Genomic DNA, 18919 nt, shown 5'->3' with positions numbered 1-18919 from the left:
TTTTAGTGCGCACGATTGTGAAATTCATTTATCATGCTTAAAGGAAATAGCAGTGTTATCACTAGGGTCCAGAATGGTGAAGAAACAAGCCTTGTGGTGTCGGGGTTCACAAGGTTACTGCATCATGGTAAGGGGACAAGCTTTAAGATAACATGCAGCTAGAAGGGTACTCAATGGATCCACCATGGTCCATCACAGAAGCTCTGACAGAGATCTGCTGTAAAACGTCGTTTGTGATTATCACCATAGATTCCAACACTGGCCCATCAATGGTTTTATGATGGAAACCTTTAGCTGTGTACGGTCATAAAAACAACAACAACAACCAATCTATATTGAATATAAAGTTATTTTATTGTCTGGTTAATATAATGTACAAATACACCGCTAATTTTACCGACATCCACAGGATGCATTTTTGTGTAGGATATAAACTGTCTTCTGATTCGCTGGAGTTCCCCCAAGGTCAAATGTCGTACCAGGTCAATTTTCTCACTTGTACCAGGGATGAGGATCTTGTCTCCTGGCATGCTGGTCTTTTGAGCCGACAGAATGGCCTGAAATATATTTTTTAAATGAACATAAATGTTGTGGGCCAGTTTTCAAATGTCAAACAAGGCATGTGAAGTTACCAGTATCAATTTAAACAAGAGGTCGATGGGCCCGTCACTCAGCTGATAACATAAATGTATTTGCCTCAACAGACACGAAAAACTGACATGAACTGGTGTCTGGTTCATGCTGCCATCGAAACTAAGATCAGGGAAGGATGTCAACTGTGTGTTGAAAGAACAACTAGGTCAAATAATTCAAAAAAAAGTCATAGCAGGTCTTCCTTACAGTAACTGTCTCCTGAGTTAACTTGTCCAGCTCGTACAGAAAATTTGTTGAAGACAATGGTTGCTGGAAATAAAAAGTTGATTTAGATTCAATGGATTCAAGAAGAAAAGTAAACAAGAGGCCTGTGGACCAGTCACTCAGCTGATATATTTGAAGAAGTGCTGACTGATGGTGCATCTTTGGAGACAAAGCTCTGGGGATCAACGGAAGGGACAAGAGATGACAGCCAGGTTTATTAGAGACATAGGACTGGTTCTGTAGTACAGCCATAAAGAAAGCTGAATGTGATGTGATTACTGAATCAGGGTTGTCCACTGCATCACAAACTGCAACATGTATGGAAATCCATACCTAAGTATGGGAAGACATACTTTGAAGGGATGATACAGTATTTCCATAGGATGAAATATATCTGGTATGGTATGGAAATCTATCCCCTTCCAGACTGGTTACTGAAGCAAAAATACTTACAGATTGTGTTGACTGATTAGGAGGTGGAGCTTTCCGCCGAAACAATGCATCACAAATCTGTTGGCATGGCAACTCATCATCTTGTTGAACTGTAAACAATGGAGAATCCCATCGGTTTCTTGAGTCTGGGGGCTCGTAACGCATTACCAACTCCTTGAACCTTAAGAAAAAGTAACATACAATTAATTTAAGCACAATCTTAATCGATTAAGATTTAAAGGTAAAAGTTTGCCAGTTCAAAATTTGAAATTGATTTCAATGTTTTCAAATCATTTAGATACACATTGAGGATTAAACGTTGATGTGAAGACTGATATAGAAAGATGCCAATTTTCATCAAACTGGCATGTATACTTACACACTTTCTGCATATTTATCTGCATCTGGGCGAGAGTTATTCCATTCATTTGCCGTGTCAACGTTGATATCACAGAAGATAACACAGCTGGGAGTTTGGGCTGACTTTGTTACACAGAATAACTCATATCTATAGCCTGGAAGTAGGATATTTTTTCTTTAAATTCCCACAAAGATAAATGGGTATACTGAGGGCAGTTATTATATTATTATAGTACAAAATTTCCCTACTAGGAGGCAGAACACACTCCTTCAGCCCTGACACCTAGGAGGTAATTTATGAACTAAAATAGTTGGGTCTATCAATTCATGTTTCTGTGCGGCAAGCACTTCTACTCATACTCTGGCCCAAAGACGAAGTGCCCTACACTACATTCAAAAATGACTTGAATTTTTTAAATGCCTACTATATTCTCGATACAGTGGTTATATAAAAACAACAGGGTTATATAAAAACAAAAAAAAGATGGAAATATAAGAAAAAGATAAGCGCCCAACGTGGGGCTCGAACCCACGACCCTGGGATTAAGAGTCCCATGCTCTACCGACTGAGCTAGCCGGGCAGCTGTTGCATGCAATGTTTCCAGACGTGATTTGAAATCTTTCATTGACATTTACCTTTGATGTAATTTAGCGAATCAAGAATGACAACATCTTCTTTTGATATTTTCCTGAAAAGAACAAAGGATTAATAAGCTCGCGTTAATCAGTTAATTATCCATCAATCATAATTGACTGACAGGGAAAATAACAGGAACCAAATTCACGACGCGATCATAGCGTACCTTTGTACTGCCGCTTTTAGACCACTTCTAACATCTTTTTCCTTCCGAGATTCTGAAATATCAGGAATAGAACGTTAGTCAACAACCTTGAGCCCACATCATTGAAATCGGAACCTAAAATCGAGGGATATTTATTGCGCATGTGGCAGATAAAAATCGAAATCGGAAAATTTGACCGGAAATATTCTCAATCACTGTTTGTGTTTTTACCTGCATAAACGTCGTTTTTGTTGCATCCTACACTTTCATCGTTGATCAAATGAACTGTCCGCTCCGTCTGATCAGTCAGATACTTTTTGAGTTGTTCTGTTCGTGTGGTTTTGCCGCTGCAAGGCAATCCAGTGATCACGACGAACGGCATTTTGCCGAGAAATTTCAGCTGGGGATTTTCTCCAGGGTTTTTAATTTTTCGAAAATTTCCTAGAAATGAGACCCCTTGGGAAAATGAAGAAACATCACCTCCGAATCATACTATTTCTTTTGGAAAATTTGTCAGTTCAAGACTTATGATGCACTTTACAAGTTACAACTCTTCATATTTCAGTGTTGGAATGATTTGCACAATATGTCATTAGTTCTTGCCACTTCCATACGACGCCTCAACTCCATTTGCTTTCGTGTCTCCAACCACTTGCCAATAATTTGGCGGGAATTTAAGAAAATGGACAAGGAAACTAACACGGAAAAGATCTTGGAGCCTGCCGGAAAGAAAGCAAAAATTATGCCTTCCGAAACATCACTCAATTCCTCAAATACGGAGAATGGTCACAGTAAACATAATGATCGTGTCCTGATGTTCCACAAACTGTCTGAGTTTGCTACAACCCCATCAAGAGGATCAGATCATGCAGTTGGGTTTGATTTGTACAGGTCTGTGTGGCTTCACTGTACATTATACATGCGCAGGCCTACGGGGTACCCCAGAAGTAATGAATCTGCTGAAAAAGTGAAAAGGTGTTGACAAGGCCATGATGTTATATGTTCATTGTTGTTGTACGAGGTGACGGTAAAGTAGTTCTCAATGAAATTGATGACAATTCTTTTGAGGTTGAATCGGCATTGCAAACGGGGACATTGCCTGGGACAGGGTGGGGTCCAGGGTAATCGCGCTATCGTTCACAAACTTCCTCCACTTCAACTTGATTTTCTAATCTATATTTCAGTGCGCATGATTGTGAAATTCCTGCTCAAGGCAAGGCTATTGTTGCCACAGATATCCAGATAATGTTGCCCGAGGGCTGTTATGGGAGAGTAGGTAAGTGTTCAAGATCAGGTAATTACCTGTGAAGATCAGATAATTACCTGTGAAGATCAGTTAATTACCTGTGAAGATCAGGTAATAACCCGCTTACAAGTAATTTCCCTTGAACTGAAGATGGTTACTAGGCCTACCTGTGACTGAATTGTATGAGACTAAGAGTGAGACCTTTCCTGGCAGACACCTCTGCTTGCATTGCAGAGCAACCTCTCTGAGATTGAGAACTAGTAAAAAGGATGTTGGTTCCAAATTGGTAATTTGCATCAGGATACCTCTCTAAAGTCTACAGACAGCAGTCACAATTGGTGTCTCTGCAAAACTTTGAATTTCTTGTGTTTCTTCAAAGACTCTTTCTCTTCACAGCGCCCCGGTCTGGCTTAGCTGCCAAGAGTCACATTGACGTCGGCGCTGGAGTGATTGACCGCGATTATCGAGGACCAGTTGGGGTCGTCCTTTTCAACCATGCACAGCAAATATTCACAGGTGAGCAGTATAAGAGGTGGCCTTGTGATGTATTCATTAGCCCAGTTCACACCAAACTCAGGAAGGACTAGATAGAGGTGATGTTATTCTTGATATGACATCAAGAACTGGTAAGTTTCATCCGTGACCCCAAGCCATCAAGGGTGAAGTGAGGATGAAGTCATCGCACTGGAGAAACAACAAGGTTGCTTGGGCTGACCCTTGTCGTCACAAAATGTGACCATGTTCACAAATTTCCGTTACAATCTTTCTTCATTCATTTTCAGTGAAACGAGGTGATCGGGTTGCACAGTTGATATGCGAAAAGGCTTTCATTCCCGAGATAGTCGAGTCTACAGATGTTTTGCCGGGAACGAAGCGGGGAGAGGCCGGATTTGGCTCAACCGGGGGACACAAGTCTGTCGAAAAAGATGCCACAGTGGAAATTAAAAAAGATGTTGGAGCATCTGGTGATTGTAAACAAACGGAAGTGAAAGCTGACTGACATAGCTTGAACTGATACGTATGCTGCACAACATGATCAGTGCAACAGCCATACATGTACAAAGAACATCGCCATACTTGCATTTGTTATCAAAATGGAGGAAAAAATAGCTTTCATTCCATGTCATATCCATGTACTTGGACATACACATTGTGTGTTCTCATAATAGGGAGGTTCCGCACCGCCTACGATTACGAATACGATTACGATTACGATTTCGGAAAACGTAATCGTAATCGTAATCGCGTCGAGAAGCAGCTAAATTCAGTTCCGCAAAAATACTCTTGATGTCATTCAAGAAACCCACGGCTCACGAACAGAGCGAATTTGCATTCCAATTTCATTGCAGTCATGACGGTCTAAAACAGCTTTGGCCATGAAATTTGCAGGTCCTACGTCTGGAGTGCATAGTCAAAATATATTGTTTGTGAAAAACGTGACCCAGGATACTTTGGAAGTGCATGAAATTGACGTTCTCGATGATCGTTTATCACTTACGAAGATTAGCCGCCATCGTCGTAGAAACGAACCGAATATGCCGCAGACGATTTCAGGGCTGATGACGTTGCTGCAAAAATTAATGACGTCATACACAAATCGTAATCGTAATCGTAGGCGGTGCAGAACCTCCCTAATCATGTGTCTTAAATACCCAATGCGTTCCTTTCTTTCGTGAAATTATAAGACATCAAGTCAGTTGTCCCACTTTGTGCTAGCATCTTTCCCTGTTGACAAAATATACCTTATTTTCCTATGTATGACTCTGTTCATTTATTGCTCGAGTTTTTATCAATGCTTTGTCTTGTTAGTGAAGTATTAATTCACTGCAAGCTGTCATGGAAAGACAAGAACATACCTACAACTTAGACTTGCATGTAAAACTAGCTGATGGTTCATATTTTAGCAGTTGTGCCGTTATCCAAGTTCACTCAATTTCAGGGTGGGCAACCTCCGAGTTGTGAAGTTGCCCTACCAGCAACTAGATAGTACACCTTTGGAGGACTACTGGGTTGTGAAGGACAACTAGCTCAACTTGGTTGGTTGTGGGATTGGCAACTTGACCTATAGAATTGGCCGACTGTAGGATGTCCCAATTTTAATCCAAAAAGTTGCCTTCAAGAGAAGTGCCACTCTCCCTTACATCTGGTCAGCTTGGCTGTCGGAGAACGGGATGGACAAGATTTGGGGACACATTTTCAAATGAATCTGTCCTTGCATTTCGTCAGTTTGTCTTGGCATAAAAGAAGAGATGAGATTTGGGGACACATTTTGAGACAAATCTATGTCCTTGCATTTGGTCATTTTCGTTGGCATAAAGAGACAAGATTTGGGGAAACATTTTCAAACAAATCTATCCTTGCATTTCCAGTTTGCTCCAATACTTCAGATTACAAAACGCTGGATCAAAACAAATCACACGAGAAAGTATACCGTGTACATAAAATGGACATTTATTCTCTTTCAACACCCTGAAAATCACATTAAAATGTGCATCAAATGTTTTGTGCAAGAAAACACGATAACATTTCCTTTAGAAGCTAATGGCAGTGCGTGGATATGATAGTCAACCCTTAAAGAGTTCATATTTGTAAGGGACCAAGTCTCAAAAGGGGACAAGTCTCAAAACAGGGTATCCCACAAGAATAATGGGCTCCTATTCCTTTGTTTTGATTCCATGTAAATCTTCGAGTGCAGGATCCAAAAAACTATTCTGGGCCCCACTTCATGCTTGTGCTGGTTATCGTCGAGTGACAGGGTGTCCCAGAAAACAATGCTGGTAACCCATTCTTCAATGTGCTGGTTATTAGCTTAAACTTTCCTTACCGTACCTGAGGCCAGGATCCATGGGGACAATTCTATTCTACAATGACGTTTATATAATGAGGCTTTTTATTGTTATTCCTGGACTGGCATGAGCAATTGATGGGGCTCCAAAGGCAACGTCTTTCCCAGTTTCAAAGACAGTTTTAAATTCATTTATGAGGTTTATGTTTAGCAGCCAAGGGTCAATCATTTACAGTCGGACAAACTGAGGAATACGACCCAGCATTCTTTTCACTCAATTCAGGACAGTGAAATGCAATGGAGACGATAGTGTCCACTTCCGAGGCAAAGCATTGTTGATCAACTTAATTATTATGCTCAATTGTTCCTCTGCTCTGGTGAGATTTCATAAAAGTTGTTCACAATTTGTTCAAAAGTCCTGTGTCTGGATATTTCTCCTTCACGAGTGCCTGAACGGCTTTGAAGTCTGAATGGTCCTTGTCTCCAAGAAGTTGGAATAGGATTGATTCGCTCGTTGTGACAGTTGCACCAATGTGGCGTAATCTCTGAAAGGGATCAAGCAAACGGAAGTCAGTAAGTGGGTGTAGCAACATGTATATGAAACACAGAGAATATCTTATAGGGAGACTACAAGCAGGTGCCAGTTAGGACATGATGTCTCATCACGATGAAAGGTAGTGGGGTTTCATCCTTTACAGCAGGTAGGAAAAGGCACCGTCTTCACACCCGTACAGTGCAGTCCTACAAGAGCACTGCACCTATACCTATTTTGTTCCCCAGTCTCAGTCTGCACGAAGCTATCCCAAGTGAGCGGGTCTAATATTTACAATAACAGTAGAACCTCTCCACTGAGGACACACTTGAGACTGTCAATGTTTAATAGGAAAGTATCCTGATTACAGAGGTCAAATTGCATAGAAAAAGGCAATTTTGGACCAAATTCACTGACCCTAATAGAAATGGTGTCCTGTAAACAGAGATGTCCACTAAGGTAGGTTGCACTGTATACAGGTTTATGTATCAACACCACTGATTGATTCCTGGGACAAGCGGTGGTTAAATGTTGACTTACTTCTAATGCATACAGTCTGTCGTGTTGAAATCTTGACGAGACGGCGTCAGCGATGATGTATACCTGGATACCACGCTTCAGGAGGTCAATGGCTGTTTGTTGGATGCAAACGTGTGTCTGAAATACAAATGTGCATGATCAACTTGAAAATGATTTCATTATAGCCTAATGGTTATGACTTTGTCCTTAAAGAACAATTTAGGGCAATGGAAAATGATAGTTCAATGTCACAGAATCTCTCTCTCCATACAACACGGTCTTTACAAGGATGCTCCGTTGACTTATGAGTTTCTGTGAAAGCTGCGGAATGTTGAACTCTGCGCTTGAGCAAAACGATTTCCACTTGCGAGATCCTGGCTACGCTTTGCCTATGCTACATTAATGGTAGTACAAACCTCTATTCCAAACAGCACCACGTGCTTGACGTTGCCTCCACATAATGTTCCCAACCTTTCCTCCACTGCTGGGATCAGCATACTAAACTTCGTCTTGGGGTACACTCCCACTGCATTACTTGTGTCGAGCTCCGAAACTGTATTACCGAGTGCTTTTGGATACTGAAACAGAGAACCAAATGAAATAGGTCCATCAGCTTGGTTTGATATACAGTGGAACCTTCCATAGCGAACACCTCTCTATTAAGGACACTAGTCCTGGTCCCAATTGGTTGTTTCCCTTCAACTTGACCTCTCTAATCAGGACACCTCCCTACTAAGGACAGCATTTATCAGTCCTGAGGGTGTCCTTAATCGAGAGCAGCAAACAAACGACCGCATGGTCGCACTCCACATATTCTGATTGTGCCTATATTCACAATTCAGGTTGGTTTTGGCTAGCAGTGACTTCCACCACCTGGTGTGAAAGTGACTGTGGAATCCAGACCCGCCCTCAATACATGAACTTGACGCGGTAACCAAAACCCACCTGTTCTGTAACCACAAGAGGAATGTTCAGTATATTTGATGTTGAGACCTGCAAGTAGATTGTAGAAGTGGAATGATGAAAGCATTTAAGAAGTTATATAGGACAGGACAGATGGGATTGAAAAACCTCTTCGTTTACTTTGTCTTTAGGGTGAACGAGGCCTTTGTAGTTCATGTTCTGCCTTGGCCTAGGCCTCTATTCAATACAGCTAGCTACATGTATAATGCATGTTATGTACATACTCAATGCACGAATGTCTGAAAAACCTAAAAAACGCAAAAACATATGGTTATTTACCAGTCTACTACATATCTGGACAATGCCTTCAAAATATTCTATACTCGGTCTGAATCTTTCTTGCATGTCACACATGAAAAAGACGGTTTTATTCGTCTCAATATCACCGAAATTTTTAATCATGGGGACTGCCATTTTGTCCAAAGTTGGTGTCACATGATTAAAATTCAAGATGGCAGCGCCCAGTTCCAAAGAAAATTTTTTGCCCTCTCGAGAAAATTGCATTTATACGAGCTGTTACTGGTAAATATTGCATAAACATTGACTCACAGTAAAGCTAATGATGATCCTCACATTATGCACATCAATGTTTTTAAAGAATATATCCCAAAGATTGCCAAAAATTGCATTTTATTTTCGTCAAAATAATGTACAGGGAAATACACAGAGAAATGTACAAGGAAGTAAAAGTTGACAGCTGGTTACCATCTGTGACATATGTCACAAAATTTAAACCATAGGCATAAAAAGCAACTTCTCGTGTCATAATCCATATCGTAATCTGTGTCAGAAGTGTCACGTCTGTTCGTATGTTGTGATTTTGCTGTCTTGTGTTTGTAAACGGCTTGGTCCATGTAAACAACAGAGGTCTTTACGCTGCCTACTAAGTGAGAGATTCAGGGAAAAGAATACTGATCCAGTTGTGATTATATACAGGGTAGTTGTCAAGAAACTCACAAAAATGCCGTTATTAATAGTGCTGGTTGTTTAGAGGAACAAAGAAATTATCGCGAAACTTATTTCATTGACCTATTTTGTTTTCTTTTAAGCGAAGAGAATATCTGGCTACTGTGTGATCACATCAGGAAGACTCATCCAGAGGAGTTGTGTAACTGCTATGCAGTGTTTGTTTCAAATGACGAAAAAAAGGTACAGTCTAGAATAGAATCCACATGCTTGGCTGATCTTGGGCAAGTCACTTTATGTTGATGGCTTCTTCTCATATGACATAAAACAGATTCCTTGCATGTGGTCATGATCAAATGTTGCAGCGATTAACATTGCTTGTTTGCCAGGCACTTTAGTTTAAACCTATGCCTCCTCTAAGTTCTTATCTGATATTTCAGATTCCGATCTGGAGACAGCAGGCCTGTCTCGAGCCAGAGAACCCAATCGTATGGGACTACCATGTGATATTCGTGCGCTGCAGAGATTGCGGGAGCGAACTTTATGATTTAGATACGCAACTACCATTTCCTTGTGAACTCAATAAATATGTTGAAGAGGCGCTGTGTTATGATGATAAACTGGAGGCAAAATATCGAAGGTATGTCTCCTTTATATGTTTCCCTTCAATGCCTGCACCCTGTTGTTTACATCTGTGGTTGTTTCCGTGAAAGTGACTCACATCGCTGCTATGCTGGCACTGAATTATTGATTGTCAAATTGCTATAAAATTTGTTTTTGTTAAAAGACTTTTTATTTTGCAGGTCATTTAGAGTTATACCTGCTGTGCTCTACCTTGAAAAGTTTGCCTCTGACCGGTCGCACATGCTCGACGACGACGGAATATTCCGCACTGACCCACCGACCTATCCCTGCATCACTACACCTGGTGAGTGTTTTTAGGCTGGTTCCTGGCCGATTGCTTTCTTTCATCGCCACAGTTATTTGACCTGGGTGGTCGATTTTGATGTGAGTTCTCCCCTGTTTGACATCATCAAATTAGTCCCCAACCTCTGTGTTTGAAGCTTCATCTTTACCGCACAACTGAAAATTTGCTCAGCAATGTAAATTTGTTTTTTTCAGAAATACAGAACAATCTCGAAGACTTCATAAATATGGACCCTGCAGTTGGCTATGGAGAGATCGTGACGTTACGCAAATTCGTATCAAAATTTAACTCAGCAAAGACGAAAAATAGATAATCTTGGATATCATAACTTTTAGGACCAATTCGGATGATTTGCGGCTTGCTGTATTGTTACGCGAACTTTATGACTATGTGAGCAGTACCGGAACAGATTGGGAATACATAACGTGGAATAATACGTGAACTAAAATATATCTTATCTACCGGAGACAATGTTTCGTCAGGAACCTTACAGCTAGCTGCAAATTGTGGTAAACTCATTAATATAAGGTTTCCCTTAGTCCAAAGACAGCAGTTTTAGATTTACTTGTGTTTTTATTATTTATTTCATTTGAGGAATTGACACCAAACTCGAAGCACTACCACCAAACACTGCAAGGCTGTAGCTAAAATGTTGGCAAAATGAACCGACAGCCAAGGTTCTATGTACTTTGGCAGGTAGCACCATAACATGAGGCCACCCTTCCCTTGCCAGATCCAGGTTGCCAGCATACATGCCCAGATTGGTTGAGTGACCCCTCGGCTGGAAGCAATGGCAATTTCAATGCAGTGTACTCTTCTATTTGGCTTGTTATGTGTCATATGTTTCCTTGTTATTTACGTCAACCCTATTGAAGACTTCTTTGTAGTCGGTGCTATATTAGGGCTGAAACTAAAATGTCAGAAGAATGTTTTTGGTGCATGTTTTTGTCAAGTAGTGAAATGTCAAATGTGATATTGTGTTTTTCTTCTTGAAAAGTATGATATTGTTGTGTTTGATGATGTAAAAGATGCGACGAATGTTCACCATTAGGGATGAAGTGTTGTGCTTCTGATCAAGGTGATATATCGACTTTTACAGTATCAAATGAAATTAGGGTAATTAATTGAATAATTGAAGCTTGTTTTGTAGTAAATGTCAGCCTCTAATAAATTATATAGGCAGTATATTGTGGTCTTCTTTGTTTGATACTTGTTGGGCATCCTGAGGAAATCAGGAGTTGATAGAGAGACATAAAACCGAGGTTCCTTTTGTCTGGTGTCTACACCAGGCCAAATAAAGGGTGGCCCAACCAAATGAAAAACATGCAGCCTGCATGGACTCTGGATCTGGGAAAAGACAAGAGTCGCAAGGCCAGTAAGCCCAATGGTGCCTAACTGTAGTGGCACGTGAAAGGAGATGATGCCCAGGGCAAAAATCGATTTTCAAAACGGAAGAAACAAAATAAAATAAAATGAACGTTTCTGTAGAACAACCCACAAAGTCTACATGATTATTATCAATGGCCAAGTACTCATGTGCTCTGCTATAGTGACCACCTACCCTGTTATATTAACTAGGTAAGTCCACATGCTCGAGCTCGAAGTACAGTGATTCCCTTCTACAGAGATATATCAACATGTACATGAAATGCTTATAAAAATATAAGTACAGCTCAATAATATTCTGTCTCAAACTTTCCAAAATTGCATACGTAGTCAGTCTTGAATTGTCCTTTTCAACTTTATCACATTACGGGTATATACTCCACGGCTAAAACTACATCCTTTTCATCGTAACTCTTTACTTTCCTGTCCCAAGATGCATTAGTTTCCTTGCCAAGTCTGGGCCGGCCCAGCGTCCGCTGCAAAAGAGAAGGTCAAGGTCAATACTCAAGGTTAATTACCAGGTGGCGTACATCAGTCACATCACGCCAGTTTTCAACATTGTGTGACTCCGTCATGGCCGCAAAATTCCTCTCTTCAGTTTTACAAACAGAATTTCTTCATCATTGGATTTTAACCCTTTCTTCAGTAGACACAGTTATGAAATCTTCACAAATCAGTTAATGATAAGTAAAGTAAATTTTTCAAATTCAACTGCAAATTTCCATTTTCAACCCTTACTTCAAAAGCATCTTCCAATAGACTTCAGGCATCACATCCTTCTTCAAGTGATACATAGTTGTCCGCTCCACGCCTTGGTCGATCGGGAACGTTTCAAGGGGTTGGCCGTCGAAATCAAATTCTGCTAGGATGCAGGTGGACCGGCTTGTGATCAGGGGACAGGAAGTGTAGCCATTGTACTGAAAAATTCGAGACAATGCTTATTTCTTATTCTTGGAGGTTCCTAATTCGCTCATAGTGAATTTGTAGACAAAAGGGCACTCTGGCCCTTTTTTCAAACATCAAGCTCAAGAATACAAAATTATGTCTCAAAAGCTATTATGACTAAACAGATGTTAGTCAGAAAGTCAGAAAAGAAATGGCGAAAAAGTCACTGATGTGTCCTCCAGGGTTCTTGTTTTTGCTTGCGACAAATATTTCACGATATTTTGCAAAACTTACATTGCCAGTGGGCTTCTGTCCATTCATCACTGCTTTGAAGCTATTGGCAAGAATTGCATTCTGGGAAGCTGAAAGTATCAATATAGTTGTCAAGAGTAGGAAGTAGGAACCACAAATAGACAGACAGCGTTGCAAAGAAGGACAGTGTAGCTTATCAAGTACATTTTCATCGGCACCAACGAGCAGGCCATTACAATAATCCTTCACTTACCTATGGCCGCTGCAGTTTTAGCTGTCGGGATATCTGTACAGTCTCCGAGCCCGAAAACATTTGGGTACTTGGTGTGTTGCATGTTTAATTTGTTGACGGTAACGAATCCAGCTTCGTTCACCAGAGGGCTCTGCTGTAGCACGTCTGGTGTCGACATTGGTGGAGTCACGTGTATCATTTCGTACTGGATCAAATGAAGGATAAAATGCAATACAGAATGCAATACAGACTGAACCTGTTTATATTGAGCAAAATTTTGAATTCTATTCAACAAGGATGGCACAGTGCCTAGAGCATAAGACAGAAATATTTTTATGTTGAATTTTTTCTGAAATCGTTTGGCCAAAATGGAACTTTGTCCAGCATTTAGTTAAACTTTGTCCAGCATTTAGTTAAACTTCGTCAAGCATTTAGTTAAACTTTGTTGAGCGTTTAGTTGAAAAGCAATCGACAAAAATAGGCTAAATGAAATGAACACATCTTACCGGGTATGTCACTTTCTCTTTTGACTCGGAATCCAACTTCTCGAAAACCGCCTCCTTCTTGTCGGCTCGAATTTCAACCAAGTTTTGTTTCAGATTGATGTCGATTCCACGTTTTTCAACCACCTTCCATAATGCGTCGGCGTATTTCTTGACGCCGAATAAAACACCTAATGGCGAGTTGAACATTATTTTCGATTTGTCTCGCTTTCCACTCTGAAAAGAATTGGCAAAACTGAGTTGAAAGATTTCCAGATTATCTTCCATCACATATACATGCTTCCCGAAATTGGTGGCTTGCATTGGAACTTACTTTTTCCCCCTTGTCCGTCATTAAAGGCATTCAAGTGTGTTGGTCAACCATGACTATCTCCTTTGTCCCTCCACCATAAGGCCTAGTTTCCCCTTATGACATCACTATTTCGGACACTCAGCACCCCATTTCTGGAAAGGTGTATATCTGTTGACTCATCTGCCAAATTTTGATAATGATGTTGTGGCTTGGATAGCCAAGGCCAACCGAGCATTGGTACGCTGAAGCCAATCTAGCAGTCAAGGATACTCAGTACCAGAGCCACAGTACAATCGAACATGAACGTACTGCTCATCTATGGAAGGAGAATATTGGAGGGAGACCAGCTGCCTGACTCAACGCCTCGACACCTTTAGGAACAAATTAAAGAATCTGCAGGAACTTTTGGCCCAACAGGATCAGTATTGGTAGACCTACTCCAACAGGGTGCACACCAATCGTCAATATGGTTCAAAGACGACGCTGGAATTAGCTGGGACATGTGTGCTGAATGCCAGGCTCACTCCGAAGGGCAGCACTCCAATGGATAGCCAAAGGGAAAAAGACACCATGGCCGTCGAAAAGAGACCTGGGGTAATACGGGAAGGAGATGAAACAGCTTAGTCTGACCTGGGGAAACATCCACAGGCTGCTGACCGAACAGGGTGGAGACTGATGACTGAAGCTTCATGCGCCCTCCAGGCACAAAGAGGACTCAGCAATTGAGTAAGTATGACGATGAATGACATTAAAGGGAACTGGAACCGCCGAGCGATTTATTCAACTTTTCGACTTTCACCGCCCGAGAAAGTCAAACTTCCAACTTCCTATTCGAGTTCAGATTTGTAGCTCCGCCCCCAGTGCTCGAGCATGCGCAGTTCAATTTGTTATTATTGAGAATCATGTGAGAATCACGTGAGTCATGCGATCTTTCATTCATGAGTTTTCGTAGTAAATTCCATATTAGTGACGTCACTCAATGATTGACAGCTAGGCGCCATGTTTCATTCATGCCTCGTTCTGATCACCCGATACGCGGGAAATGAAAATGAGGTCATACGAACTGGCTTGGCGGTTCCAGTTCCCTTTAAAGGAAGTACATCCTCTGGCTCAAGTCTCGTCAAATCTCACAGACCCTCTAACGTCTAGGGAGATTTAGGGGCAGCTAAGGCTTCATGACTTGTTTACCTACCGTTCTCAAATACTCCTCTGTCAAGTACATAATCTTCTGTGGTGCTCCAGCGCATTTTATCGGTGTGTTCGGGAATGTAAAGATGGCGTTGCCTTCTTTAAATGACCTCATGGCATTATACGTCTTATTTACGTACATCGGCGAATAATTTGAGGCGACCATCGGGTCTGATGCAAGCGCCTCCTCAAGTCCTTTGATTTTATTGTAGTTTAACTGCAGGCCTACAGAAACCACAAGATAGTCATAATTTATCTGAAAAGATAAACAGGTTTTGGTAAAGGGCATCAGAGGCAAATATGCAGGTGAAAATCAAAAGGACGAATTGTCTTTGGGTGGAATGTACCCAAGAGGTGATTCAAATGGTGAATCAGTTTCACCCTGGACACCGTGGACATGCCATCTCTCCGTGGAGATAACGATCTGATTTGCGTGGAAAACCTACAAAGCAGAGGAAAAGTTGATACAGTGGAACCTCTCTTAGCGGACACCTCTCTAAGAACAACCCCTCTATCAGGGACACTAGGTTTGGTCCCAAATTGGTTGTTTCCATCCAACTTGACCTCTCTAATCAGGACACCTCCTGTCAGTCCCGAGGATGTCCTTACTAGAGAGGTTTTACTGTACCTTATGTCCATCTTGTGTTGTCACAGTATTATTTTCAGGATCAAATGCCGTCACTTTGTCTTTCACCCAATCGCAATTGGAGGGCAGCACTTCACTCATTGGGTGTTGAGTATTTTCAAGCTTCTTGATGCCACTGCCAACCAGCGTGAACATTGGCTGATAATAATGGTACTGCAAAAAAGAATGTTCGTTAAAAGTATTTTCTGTAAGTGGTGGTGACTTTGTCCACTGGGGGAGGGGGGCACTGACACTTTTGAACATCTTCGGGCAAAATCAAAGTCCACTCAAGGGGGGTAAAAGGCTCTTGGGGGATATGACACTTTTTGAACATTTTCTGGCAAAATCAATGTCCACTCAAGGGGGATATGACACTTTTTGAACATTTTCTGGCAAAATCAATGTCCACTCAAGGGGGATATGACACTTTTTGAACATTTTCTGGCAAAATCAATGTCCACTCAAGGGGGGTATGACACTTTTTAAACATTTTCTGGCAAAATCAAAGTCCACTCAAGGGAGATATGACACTTTTTGAACATTTTCTGGCAAAATCAATGTCCACTCAAGGGGGATATGACACTTTTTGAACATTTTCTGGCAAAATCAATGTCCACTCAAGGGGGATATGACACTTTTTGAACATTTTCGGGCCAAATCAATGTCTACTCAAGGGGGATATGACACTTTTTGAACATTTTCTGGCCAAATCAATGTTCACTCAAGGGGGATATGACACTTTTTGAACATTTTCTGGCAAAATCAATGTTCACTCAAGGGGGATATGACACTTTTTGAACATTTTCTGGCCAAATCAATGTTCACTCAAGGGGGATATGACACTTTTTGAACATTTTCTGGCAAAATCAATGTTCACTCAAGGGGGATATGACACTTTTTGAACATTTTCTGGCCAAATCAATGTCCACTCAAGGGGGATATGACACTTTTTGAACATTTTCTGGCCAAATCAATGTCCACTCAAGGGGGATATGACACTTTTTGAACATTTTCTGGCCAAATCAATGTCCACTCAAGGGGGATATGACACTTTTTGAACATTTTCTGGCAAAATCAATGTCCACTCAAAAGGGGTAAAAGGCTCTTGGGGTGGGGGGGGGGGGTTGGGGGGGATATGACACTTTTTGAACATTTTCTGGCAAAATCAATGTCCACTCGAGGGGGATATGACACTTTTTGAACATTTTCTGGCCAAATCAATGTCCACTCAAGGGGGATATGACACTTTTTGAACATTTTCTGGCCAAATCAATGTCCACTCAAGGGGGATATGACACTTTTTGAACATTTTCTGGCAAGAGGGGCTAGTTATACCCTCTCTTGATCAACCCTACCTAGGAGGACAGTAAGTGCTGTACTTGTTCTGCCTCATTAGGGGGTGGCTTTTTATACCAAAAAGTGAGGTGAACAATGAGAGTGAAACCAGTTATGTGTTGTGAGATCTCTGCCATTGTTGGGACATCATAATCACTGTGTTAGCTGATAGGCCCCAAGTTAATTGAGTTGTGCACGATCTATGCGGTTAAAATCCCGGACAAGGAAAATATCACTATCTATGTTCAGAATGACACAATTATAGATTACATTGTTGACAAAAACGGTAAGAGATTATAGCCAATGTAATATATTTACCGAACTATGACCAGGAACCAAGACTAGACACATTCTGACTAATGTTGAGGTATTATTAAAGAATTAAAGGAGTACGCCGTTCGTAGTTATTTGTGTCTAGTTCAATAGAAATCCACTAATACACAATGCCGTAGTGCAGTTATTATGAATACAAATTTCTTGAACCTTGGTATTTATAGAATTTTTATATAGGTCATGTAGGTCTACACAATGGCAAAGCTGAAATTTATAATTTGTGTGTATTTATAATGCAATTGAAAGTATTCTAATTCAATTACAAATTCAAATTTTTAAATGAATGGCGTAGGCCTTTAAAGACGCACATCGTTTTTTTTCAAATTGTGTAAATTTGCACAATACAAACTACCATAAACATCAAGTTCCAGCAAATTTGTGTAGGCATAACAGCACAATGTTTTTCCTAACCATTGCCAATCTGGGACACATCCCCCCCAATACAATAATGAAAATGATGTGAGTATTGCCTAGTGCATTCCACTGTATTATCTACTGTCTAAAAGCGCTTTACAATCGCAAACATCATTACCCAGCTCAGCGTGGTAACCTTTCTGGAGAACCAAGGGCAATCACAATCTGGCAGACACAAGACCATTTCAGGCCAGGATGTGCCATATGGTCACAGGGTCCATGCAGCATGGGCACGTTACTCTCTCATGCATCAAAACATGCTGGAATATGCCTCAGGAGGGTAAAAAGTTTTTGTAATTTTCTATCCCCCCCGGGATGGTGTGTGTCCCCCTCCCCCCCCCACAATTTGGGCACACACACCATCCGGGATGGGGGGGGGGACATTACTTTTCATTTGATATCTGCATGAAAAAGACGTCTTGTCTGGAGGGGCAGTGGCTCTCTGGGCGCATGCACCTCCACAATGTATGCCACCAGCCCACTGACCAAGAACTTGTTCGGGGCATTCTCCACAGATAGAGACGACAGGGGCAGGATCAGAGACATAGGCCTATGTCAAAAAGAGGTACAGCGCTCTGCAAACGAGCGACTTCTATCCCTCCGATCATGGAGGTATTGATCAGCGACAAGCTACTTTGTAAAGTGGCAAAAACACTAAGCACAGCAGACCACGCGGGGGGAGGGCCTTTGATACTTACATCAGCTGGTTCAATCACAGCCACATTTCCCTTTCCAACTTGTCTACACAATCTCGCTGCTGTGGAGCATCCCCCTGCTCCCCCTCCTACCACCACCACCTTGTACCCCTTCTGGGGACTCCCAACGGGGGTATGTGCCCCTCGAAACTGGCCAATTTGACATCCCAAGGGCCTGAGGACACCGAATTTGAGGAGACAATTTGACAACATCTCTACGTCGCGTCCGTTCTATTTTTAGAATGGCACATGTTTTGCAGCTGCTGCCTGAGCGACACCACACGGGGTCTAATGGTATTAGGCTAGGTGTTTTCAGTGCTGCCCTCTGTACTAACTTGGTGTTACTAAACGTCTGATGAGGACAGATTACCATCAGCGGCAGGATCTAGGGTTCATTGCGCACGCGTATGTTATGAACGGACGTCTGTACGGATGGGGGATCATCTCATACAGCATACTTGATAACAT

The 18919-nt window shown here is 41.4% G+C and overlaps 5 protein-coding genes and 1 non-coding gene across 8 annotated transcripts; 2 read left to right on the top strand and 4 right to left on the bottom strand.

Moving 5' to 3' along the window:
- Positions 1–331: 331 nt before the first annotated feature.
- LOC135499016 (protein KTI12 homolog) lies at positions 332–2815 on the bottom strand. Its single transcript, XM_064789627.1, has 7 exons — positions 2664–2815; positions 2454–2505; positions 2287–2339; positions 1670–1805; positions 1312–1471; positions 841–903; positions 332–557 (listed from the first exon to the last, which is right to left on the bottom strand). The coding sequence occupies exons 1-7, from the start codon at positions 2812–2814 to the stop codon at positions 348–350; spliced, it is 825 nt and encodes a 274-aa protein (XP_064645697.1). The 5' UTR covers position 2815; the 3' UTR covers positions 332–347.
- Positions 2159–2231, bottom strand: Trnak-cuu (transfer RNA lysine (anticodon CUU)). The gene has a single exon. It is a non-coding gene; the product is annotated as a tRNA-Lys (tRNA).
- Positions 2420–5432, top strand: LOC135499017 (deoxyuridine 5'-triphosphate nucleotidohydrolase-like). 3 transcript variants are annotated; one of them, XM_064789630.1, is made up of 5 exons: positions 2420–2457; positions 2998–3323; positions 3617–3708; positions 4075–4194; positions 4461–5432. In XM_064789630.1, exons 2-5 carry the CDS (start codon positions 3019–3021, stop codon positions 4676–4678), a joined length of 735 nt encoding a protein of 244 aa, XP_064645700.1. In that variant the 5' UTR covers positions 2420–2457; positions 2998–3018; the 3' UTR covers positions 4679–5432. The 3 variants fall into 3 exon arrangements, with proteins under 3 accessions (XP_064645700.1, XP_064645699.1, XP_064645698.1); XM_064789629.1 differs by having other exon boundaries at positions 2431–2526; XM_064789628.1 differs by having other exon boundaries at positions 2431–2649.
- A 681-nt stretch (positions 5433–6113) lies between these two features.
- On the bottom strand, positions 6114–8960 carry LOC135498642 (isochorismatase domain-containing protein 1-like). Its single transcript, XM_064789021.1, has 5 exons — positions 8757–8960; positions 8460–8507; positions 7931–8092; positions 7536–7652; positions 6114–7008 (listed from the first exon to the last, which is right to left on the bottom strand). Exons 1-5 carry the CDS (start codon positions 8889–8891, stop codon positions 6862–6864), a joined length of 609 nt encoding a protein of 202 aa, XP_064645091.1. The 5' UTR covers positions 8892–8960; the 3' UTR covers positions 6114–6861.
- LOC135498643 (protein N-terminal glutamine amidohydrolase-like) lies at positions 8930–10770 on the top strand. The gene is made up of 5 exons (XM_064789022.1): positions 8930–8999; positions 9527–9625; positions 9822–10023; positions 10187–10311; positions 10506–10770. Exons 2-5 carry the CDS (start codon positions 9595–9597, stop codon positions 10622–10624), a joined length of 477 nt encoding a protein of 158 aa, XP_064645092.1. The 5' UTR covers positions 8930–8999; positions 9527–9594; the 3' UTR covers positions 10625–10770.
- Positions 10771–10856: 86 nt separating this feature from the next.
- On the bottom strand, positions 10857–18675 carry LOC135498641 (sulfide:quinone oxidoreductase, mitochondrial-like). Its single transcript, XM_064789020.1, has 8 exons — positions 18455–18675; positions 15678–15848; positions 15054–15305; positions 13573–13785; positions 13088–13271; positions 12877–12944; positions 12436–12614; positions 10857–12173 (listed from the first exon to the last, which is right to left on the bottom strand). The coding sequence occupies exons 1-8, from the start codon at positions 18662–18664 to the stop codon at positions 12113–12115; spliced, it is 1338 nt and encodes a 445-aa protein (XP_064645090.1). The 5' UTR covers positions 18665–18675; the 3' UTR covers positions 10857–12112.
- Positions 18676–18919: the final 244 nt, after the last annotated feature.

Source organism: Lineus longissimus, chromosome 14 (assembly GCF_910592395.1).
Source record: "Lineus longissimus chromosome 14, tnLinLong1.2, whole genome shotgun sequence".
NCBI lineage: Eukaryota > Metazoa > Nemertea > Pilidiophora > Heteronemertea > Lineidae > Lineus > Lineus longissimus.
This window is presented reverse-complemented; position numbering and strand designations above follow the sequence as displayed.